The sequence below is a fragment of the Cryptotermes secundus genome, unplaced genomic scaffold, assembly GCF_002891405.2.
Source record: "Cryptotermes secundus unplaced genomic scaffold, Csec_1.0 scaffold925, whole genome shotgun sequence".
Taxonomy (NCBI): Eukaryota; Metazoa; Arthropoda; class Insecta; order Blattodea; family Kalotermitidae; genus Cryptotermes; species Cryptotermes secundus.
In genome coordinates, this window is record NW_019733333.1 from 589,604 (window position 1) to 599,663 (window position 10,060).

Below are 10,060 nucleotides of genomic sequence, written 5' to 3' on the forward strand. Positions count from 1 at the left end.
TTATTTGCTGTTGTTCATTTAGGTATCAGTTTAATTCCGCTATTAGGGTTTTACTCAAGTCTGTCTGGTAATTACTACATTTAAAAATAAAGAGTTAGGACTGTGCATGTGCTTCCACTAGTGGTGTGTGCGCGCTCTTCCACTAGCTGAGTTTAAATGCCTGACTGGCACAAACGGGGCACTTTGGCCATGACGACCTTACTCATGACTGGCACAAACGGGGCACTTCGGCACTTAAAGGTTAAGTTTCTAAGTTTCATTTTTTGCAACATTATTTGAGCCTCCCCATAGTATCACCATATCATCCCTAGTCAGGGAATTAACTTCCTGTTACATACATAAATGCATACGTGGTGTGTTCAAAAAGTATTGAACCTTCTTTTTTTCCCACTTAAATCAATGAAGCGCTTGAGACTCCCTTCGGTGGAGATGTGGAGGGGACATTCATGCGCAGTCATGAATTTTTTCACGCCCGCAGAAAGCGTCAGTCGCTGGCAGTTGGCCTATGAGTGAGGACGTGTAGTGAGCGCTTGTCGGATTCCAGTAAGGTGTAAAATGACGGGACAACATGAGCAGCGATATTGCATCAAATTTTGCCAAAAGCTTGGCGATACCCAAGTGGAAACCATTCGCAAGATTCAACAGGCTTTCGGGGACGATGCCATGAGCAACTCACGGATAAAGGAGTGGTACAGCCACTTCAAAGGTGGCCGCACATCAGTGGACAGCGAACCGCGTTCAGGCAGACCCTCAACAAGCTGAAATGAGAATGTCATTGAGCAAGTGCAGACTTTGGTCATGGAGGACCGTCGTATCACAGTCTGAGAACTTGTGAATGAGATAGGGGGTAAGCATTGGATCAATACATTCAATTTTGACCGAGGATTTGGGCATGAGGAGGGTGTCCGCGAAATTTGCACCGAAACTGCTAACAATGGAGCAGAAGCAACACCTTCTGGAAATTGCACAGGACATGCTGGACAATGCAAATAGTAACCCAAACTTTCAGAACACCGTGATCACAGGCGATGAGTCGTTGGTTTATGGGTACGACCCGGAAACCAAGATGAAGTCGTCACATTGGAGACATCCGACATCCCCGAGGCCAAAAAAAGCATGGCAGGTCCACTGCAATGTCAAGGTCATGTTGGCCGTTTTCTTCGACTCCCGTGGGGTTATGCATCATGAGTATGCACCACAAGGCCAAACCATCACAAAGGAATACAACCAGGAGGTCCTTCACAGCCTTCATGATGCTGTGCGGCGCAAACGACTAGATCTGTGGGCAGAAAAAACTTGGCAGCTCCATCATGATAACGCACCCGCCCATTCTGCACATCTGATTCAGACTTTCGTCGCCAAACATAACATCCCTGCGGTTCGTCAGGCTCCCTACTCCCCTGACATGGCTCCGTGTGACTTTTGGCTATTTCCCAAGCTGAAAATGCCGCTGAAAGGAACCCGATTTGAGTCAAGAGAAGACATCATGCGGAATGTGATGGCCCGGTTGATCACCATTCCAAAAGACGTGTTCCAGAAGTGTTTCCAACAATGGCGGAAGCGCTGGGAGAAGTGTGTGCATTACCAAGGAGACTACTTTGAAGAGGATTAGGGTTTTGTACCTCCAAATCAATAAATGTATTTCTGCCGACCAGAGGTTTGATACTTTTTGAACACACCACGTACATATACATTTGCGTTTCTTTAGAATATTCATAAATGTGCCACCGGCACCGAATATAAAACATGTCAACAAGCACAGTTGCACAGTATTTTGTATTCTTGCTCCTGGCATCACCATGCCCATAACCTCAAATTTCCTGTCCACTTGGTTCAATATTTCGGACACATATCCTTTTATATGACTGTCCCCCATTAAAATGAATTTATTTTCCCCTAATTCCTTTTTATTTCTAGCTCTCTGTTTAATATTTACTCCTTGTAACTGCTTCTGTCGATCACAGTCGCTGGTTATTTCACTGAGCACTGCAAACTGTTTTACAGTTGTAGTTATTTGTTGTGTTTTACCTGCATCATTCCGCTTGTTACTTTTCCATTTCTTGTTGTCTTTTACTATCTTCCATTCATTACTTATATTTCCATTCATATTGTACCGATCTGCATTCGTATGATCTCGAGTTGTACTTATGTTAGCATACGCTGTATCAGATCCATATCTTTCTTTAATAACTTTATTATCTCATTAGCCAAGCTAAGGTCTTGGCATACTTCTGTTCCAAGATTCAAGCATTGTATACAATTCTTATTCGTATTCCACTTGCCCATTAAAACATTATTTTCAAGCAACCCTTCATACACTGCTACACCACTCATACATACATACATACATACATGAATGTTCATAATAATTAGATGCAGAGATCTAGGATGCAGCAGTTTATGGATGCTATGCCAGTCTGTCTTCCAAGAATCCCTCCCCTCAGTTAGAAATATCTTGCACAGTATCTTCTTAAGCTAAATAACTTGCCAACTCAGAAACGAAAACTTCTGAGTTACTATCTTAATTGATGTCAACATAACGTTTCTAGAACAAGTACTTTCATTGAAGAAATCCTGCAATTAATGGGCACACAGTGACTCACAGAATTGTTGTTATTCTTTCTCTTAGCTTTCCTGTAAGACATACAGAGAGTATGGGTTACGGTAAGGTGAATATGAATGAATTCAGTATTTTCCTATCATTTATGCCCATGTCTCCCAAACGGTCTCTTGAATTAAGGTTATCCAATAAAAGCTTTGTATGCATTTCTATGTTCGCCTATTCATACTACATCCCACCTATTTCATCCTTGATTTAATTATCCTAATAATATTAGGGGAATGTTAAGAACTGTGAAGCTCCTCATAGTGTTTCTTTACTCTGTTGTGTGTTGTCTAGATGGGAAGGTAGGGGAAGGAAGAGAAAGAGAAAGAGGACAAATTACTGTTCACCTACTTCTGCAGCTCAGATCCAGGGTCATTCAACATTCTTTTCCTCATAACAAATTTTTACACCTACATGAAATATTATGCGAGTTTTTAATTACATTAAATTTGCCAGTGTACTTCTAATTTTTTATTGTTTTACTGCAGGTCATGGAGGAGGCTGGGGCTATTCTGGACATTCCATAGAAGCAATTAGATTCATGGCAGATACTGACATCCTTCTAGGAGGTTTTGGCCTTTTTGGAGGTCGTGGAGAGTACACAGGGAAAATTAAGGTGCCTGCTGATAAGATTTCTATATTTAAGCTTTGTTTAACTGAAAATTCTTTTACTTCAGGGGTTTTGTGGACCTTGGTTTATATATAATCCATTGAAAATATATTTAAATATAAATAACAAGAGATTGGTTTATGTCCTAATTAATATGTGAATGTATCAGGAGATATCAGACAATATGCACATACTTACCTTGTCACTTTCTTTTCAGAAGAACCAAAGGATTGATCTTTATTAATTTAAAACTCGATATGGAACCTAGACTTTTGATATCTTCCGCTTTGATTTAATTGGGTTTAGCTGTATGGTATCTTCAGATCTGAAATGATCTGTAAAATCATGAGCATAAATATGAAGAGGTATACACTTTATAATTACATTTTATACATGTAAGACCAAGAAGAACATGGCCCAATGTTTAAGGATGGAATGGGCTGACAAGCTCAACCCTTGCAGATGCTGATGGTGACAACCCTTTTTTCATAAGGCTTATTGGTTTCTGGGATAATTAAACAAATTGGTCACAGTGGGTACATTCAGAATTCTGTATTCAACAGTAACCATAGCCTCATCATCACAACAAAAATTTGGATTGTCTTTGCATCTTTTCCCCTTCATTAGTACTGATAATTTTGAGTATACAGTGTGTTCAATTTGTATGTTATTGGGGTTTTCTGCACACTCCCTCTTTCACTATATCAAATGCTGTGATGTCTTCTGTGCATTAGATTATAACTTTACACTTCTTATGCTGTCAGAAAAATGCTACCATCACTTTAACTTTCTCTTTGTATATAGAAGCTTCCATCACACAAGAATTTTGAATATGGTGCAGACCCATTAGAGAATTTTTTTTTAAATTATGGCAGCTGAAACATGTCCTTTTTCAGTTGTTTGACATTGGTGTTGATGGCGGAGAGCAGGAAACTGATGGAGAGATGCTGGCAGAGACTGAGGAAGTTCCATATGAGTGTGGACCTCGTCAGAAGTATCCAATGCTGTTTGAGGAACCTGTACCTTTACAGGTGAGTGACAGTTTTAGTAGCATTTTGGTTTAAAGTGTTCTTTTTCTTTAAATAAATAATATTTTTTTTTTATGAATAGTAAGTTTGTGAATTCCTACTATTAGGCAGAATGGAATTGTTTTGTATGGGTATGTGCCATGGTCTCTTACTGTAAGGGAAGTACTTAGATTGTATTTGGAAACATAGCAGTCAGGAAAACATTTGAACATAAGAAAAATAAAAATTTAGTATATTACATAATTGGGAACATAGTGAATTGTAGAAAATCATGATGGACTCAGCATATGGCTAATCTGGGGGTAAAAAGGACAGCATACAGAAGTTTGATGAGGAAACTACAGTATGTGCCAAAAATGTAGTACTGAAACTCGCGCATCTCGAACAGGCATGTGCATTTGTCGACGAGGCATAGCTCCAGCCGCATGTGTTCCCAGTAGTGAAAAGGAAGTTGTATTGTGCAATTGTTGAAAATGGGTCTCTTGACGGAGGAAGAAGTATTCATATTTGAGTATTATTTCCGCTCGTACAGAAGTGGTCATGAAGGGGGACCAAGTTTGAAAAAGGTGACAGAACAATTCCAAGAGAGATTTAATAAGACGGCACCAAGTAACACAGTTATGCTGTCTATTGTTATGAAATTTCGCTGTTCTGGTAGTTTACTATGTCAACGGAAGGGGAAGTCTGGTCGACCAGTAACTGTTTCGACAGAAGAGAATGAGGAAGACAGTGCTCTTACCATCACCCAAGAACACTACAGGGACATGGTGATTGGACCATTTCTTCAGGATTTGAGAAGGTTCTGTCATGCAAGGGGCCTTCACATGAATAGACAGTGGTATCAACAGGACAGGGAAACCAGCCATACCGCTCGAGAAGTTCTAGCCATGCTGCAGGAAAACTTTCCAGGACGAATCATTTCACATGGTACTTACTTCCCATACCCGTCCCATTCCCCTGATCTTATACCACCTGATGTCTACTTGTGGGGAATGTTAAAGGAGAGTTTGTTCAACTATGAAGATCCGCCAAGAACTGTACCCCTGATCTTACACAACCTGATGCATACTTATGGGGAATGTTAAAGGAGAGCGTGTTCAACTGTGAAGATCCGCCAAGAACTGTGCCTGCATTATGCAGGCAAATCGTCTCCTTTTGCAGGAGTCTGCAGCAATTTTTGTTCTGGGATATGATTGAGAATCTGCATGAACGATATGAACACTGTCTACAGTGAAGCGGTGCACACTTCAAAAACTTGCATTACAAATACCATGGTAAATCAACATGCTAATAGTGTGTATGTTAGTTTCTTTCACGAAAAATAAACTCACAGATGACAACGAGGTAATATTGTTCATCTTTTCATTTCAGTACTGAATATTTTGGCACATACTGTATTTGGAAGATAGAGAAAGAGATTTGAGTATAACATTGAGATGTATCTTAAGGTTCTTGGTTGTGAGGATGAGGGATAAATGGAGCTGGCTCTGGTAGACATAATGACAATTTGAACCTCTGGGTTTTGTTACAATTTAATATATGGAAGAAACACAGTGGACCAGGCCATTCTGCTTGCAGACAAATTACAGAGTTCTTGTTTGTTTGATTTGTTTTCGTTCTGTTTATTAAAAGATTATGGCACATGTCTAAATCTGATTTGAAATTTGCACCATACTCTGAAGATTTAAGAGGGAGTGAAGGTTCTTGATATCGAGAGGGCATTGAGGTCAGATTTCAGCTTCATATTCTGGCTGCTTTACCTTAAGGGACAGATTCCCTTGTAGCCATAATTTCTCTTTTCTGTTTCTGTTATTCTGTAGGCAAACAGATGGTATGTTGCTTGGGCTAGAGTGAGTGGTCCATCAAGTGACTGTGGCTCCAGCGGACAGGGCATGGTTACTACTGAAGACCAGTAAGTTTCTTTTTATTTATATTCCATACTAGCTGTACCCGGTCACGCGTTGCTGTGGCAGATTGAGTGAATTCAAAAATTTTGTTGGATAATTAACTGCTTCATCTGCTTCCACAACAGTGTCGACGGACTGCTATGTGACTGCCTCACAGTGAATGTTAGACTGAATGATATTGTTAAGTTCATAGACGTCTTTGTTCTTGGCCACAAGAATAGCTCGTTCACTCAGCCAATCGTGATTCTTATAATTGGTTTGAATTGGGAAATTCTTTTTCAACCAATTCTTCTTTTGATGTCACTAAATTGCAGAAGTTATGAGGCAATGAAATTCGTCCTGAGGTCAGATCAACCGGCACCTTTCCGTTCCCAATTTCCAGCAATTGATGCGAGAATATCTCAGCTGATCGATCGTTTTGCAGCTGGACACACATATTTGTAGTTAATTTTAACGTCTTTATGTGATGCCACAAAGTAGAGTATTTCAGGCAAACATTTATTTCGTCCGCTGTTGTTGATCGAGGAATTACAGGTAATGTTTGCCTGAAATCTCCTGCAAGCAATATTAATGCTTTCCCAAATGGTCTGATGTTTCCACACCAATCTTGCAATGATTGATGAAGAGCCTCGAGCGATTTTTTGTGCGCATTGTGCATTCATCCAAAACAATAAATTTGCATTTCTGCAATACCCTTCCCATGCCTGATGCTTTGGAAATGTTGCACGTGGGAGTTTCAATGAATTGCATGTTCAATGGCAATTTCAAAGCAGAATGAGCAGCTCTTCCACCTGGTAGCAATGTCACAGCTATTCCGGACGACACAAGAGCTAAGGCTATGTCATTTTGGGATCGAATTGCTGCCAGAATCAATCTAATTAGGAACGTTTTACCAGTTCCTCCTGGCGCATCTAAGAAGAAGAATTCTGCGACCCCGTTATTGACAGTTTGCATTATTTGATCGTAAATGCCTTATTGCTCAAGCCTTAGCTTAGGAATATTTGATTGCACATACGACATAAGATCACCCGTGTTGTAATTTTGTTCATGACGCAATTCTACATTGAATGAAGCAGCAGCAGATCAGTTCGGTGATGGCATTCCCAATTGATTGAGAACTTTGTTCGCGATTTCTAAGCACAAATCTTCAATCATTATCAACGCTTCGTTGCAGATTTCTGCTGTGAAATCCATGTTCATATTGGAATTTTCCTTGCGTATTCGACAGAAAATATCTTCAGTCATGTGCGATTTATATTTCTCCCATAACTCTGTTGGAGATGAAGGAGAGCAGGCGGTCAATATGATTGCAAACAATGCACGAATTTGATGTGGATGTGACGTGTTGCACGCGTCAGTAATGCATGTAGCGTGTTTGGGTATGTCACGCTACAAATAACTTTATGCCGTATTAATTATAGCAAATCTTTATTGTAATTCACTTGCACACTTTACAATTATCACCACTTGCAGTATTAGAGTTACTGGTTACACAATCTCTCGCCCAATACTTCTGTATCTCTTGGCGTCTAGGTTCCAACCTTCTTCAGTGGCAGCTATTCCAAGGCTGACTGGGCAAATGAATTCAGCCCCCTTTTATACAGTCGGCCGCTGCTATGCAAATGAGCCTTTGTCATAACCGCGGAAACGCTGCTTTGTTGATTCCACGATTCCTACGCAATGACCCATTGTTATTGCATTGTCTCTGTGGGAACACTCCATGTATTCGTCATAACCGTGGAGATTCAATACAGTATTGCTATTGTTACTTCCTATGCAACGGTCTGTTCTAGTGTTTCCATAGGGGTGACTCTTCTGAATTCCAAATTCCAATTCTGTTTTTCAAAAGAAGCATGTTTTTACCTGTCACAGGTGTGACATCTATATAATAGGTATATAAAAACACGTGCACATTCGAATGCAACGTTGTGTCAACATTTCGAAGCAATCGGTGAAGAACTTTCAGAGATTTAGGATCCTGAACAAATTAACATTTACATTTTTATTTATATAGATATTGATATTAAAAACTTTTGATGAATGGGAACAAAGTTGATATTACATTTGCATTCCTTTTATAGAGTTGTGTTCTACTTCAAGTCATCCAAGAAGTCAAACAATGGAACTGATGTGAATGCAGGCCAGATTCCTCAGCTGTTGTACAGAGTGGTAACACCTGAGAACCAGACACCAAACAGACAGACTGATCACTCAGAACCAGTTTACATCCTGAGTCGTGAATTTTCTCGTGCTGTCAGTAGAGTAAGTTATAACAAAGTAATGGTATAATGAAGTTCATAAAGTGTAACATAAAAGTTGTGCATGAGAATATTAATGCTTGTTTTCAGCATCTTTCCCATCTGAAAAGAAAATTTCATATAGTGTCTCAGAAATTGAGACTGGTTGATCATTTGATTGTATTGGTTGATTGATTGACTGATTGACCGATTGACTTATTGATTGATTGAACTATTTCAGATGTGTAGGTTATGTGGTATTGAATGGTAGGATGATTTGTGAGTGTAAGTTCGGACATTTAGCACTTTGATTTGGAAGTTCTTCAGAGATATTGTTTTCTTTTGAAAGTGCTGTGCTGATCAAGGTATAGTGCTTCTTAATATGTAAGTGCAATGGTGTTCAGAGACTAGAAAATTACAGGTGAACTCTGTTTATGTTATAAACATGTAATAACCATGTTTCATACTTAGAAATTTTGACTGAGCAAGTTGGTTTGAGTAGAATCCCTTGTGATTTGAATTGATACAAGTGACATACGCCCAATTAGTGAGAACACAGAAATGAAGGGGGCACAAACGTGGATGCCATGAAAGGAAAATAACGCAGACTGGAGAGAGTTTTATTCTCAAATACATTTTAATGTGAACAATTATATGCAGTAGCATGGAAATATATTGACTTAAGACCCATTGCAATGTGATGGTTTAAAAAATTTAACAGTTGGCCGAAGATGGCCAAGTAAGGCCAAAACATGTAGCAACTGATGTGATTTTAATGTTCTTATAAATTAAAGAGAGACTGTGAACAGTTTTAAGTTGCATTAAAGACAGAGATGAATGAGTGAGTGATATACCAATGTAACAGGATGCTCAAATATAATATTGTTGAATTGAGGAGCCATCCTTTTCGAATCTTAGCCTGTTCCTTGACTATCTTGACTGTTATTGTTTGTGGTTTTCCTCAGTTCCTCCAGGCAGATTTCAGAATAGTGCCTCATTTAAACCATGACAGCTTCCTTCCAAATCTTTGCAGTTCATTATTCATCCTGTTATTCAATGCTAGCATGAGCCATGGCAGTAGCATTAGATAATTCACAAACAGATAAACATAATAAACACTATATTAGAGGAAAACAATGACATAGATAAAGAAAGCCACAAAGAAACAATACANATTCTTATTAGACTTGTGTTTGATAATACACTTCTCTACAGCTCAAAGAAGTGAAGTCTAGAGAACAAGTTACCCTATTACAACTACATATAGTATATAAAGGCAGTCATTATATTTATGCTTTGCAGTGTTGAGTGAACTGAACCAAGACAAGGGGTGCTAATTCATCTTAATTAATGTAAACCTGTTAATCAGTACATTGCTTATTCTATTTGTCCAGAAGTATCTGTGATTTATATTTGTTTGCAAACTGTATATTCACTTTCAACAATGAATTATAATATATGATTAAAATAGCATTCTCACAATATTTTTGGACTTCTTGTTTGCCTGCTCTTACAAGGCAGTAGTGCATCTCCTTATACTAACTATTTTTTTTTTAATTCGCAAGTGGGGGTGGAGTCTAGCTGGGTCCACTTGGCCTGGCACCCACTGACTGGCCTATTGTACCTACCCCGGGTGATTATGATGATGGAAAAGTTGGTGGAATTAAGATTGG

The 10,060-nt window shown here is 39.1% G+C and overlaps 1 protein-coding gene across 1 annotated transcript in view; it reads left to right on the forward strand.

Moving 5' to 3' along the window:
* LOC111868086 (E3 ubiquitin-protein ligase MYCBP2) overlaps nt 1-10,060 on the forward strand; it is a gene marked incomplete at its 3' end in the record, with an annotated part of 282,453 nt that overhangs the window by 61,764 nt on the left and 210,629 nt on the right. The window contains 4 exon segments of the mRNA XM_033752918.1: nt 3,094-3,221; nt 4,112-4,246; nt 6,064-6,155; nt 8,232-8,412. Coding sequence (XP_033608809.1) covers nt 3,094-3,221; nt 4,112-4,246; nt 6,064-6,155; nt 8,232-8,412 — 536 coding nt within the window.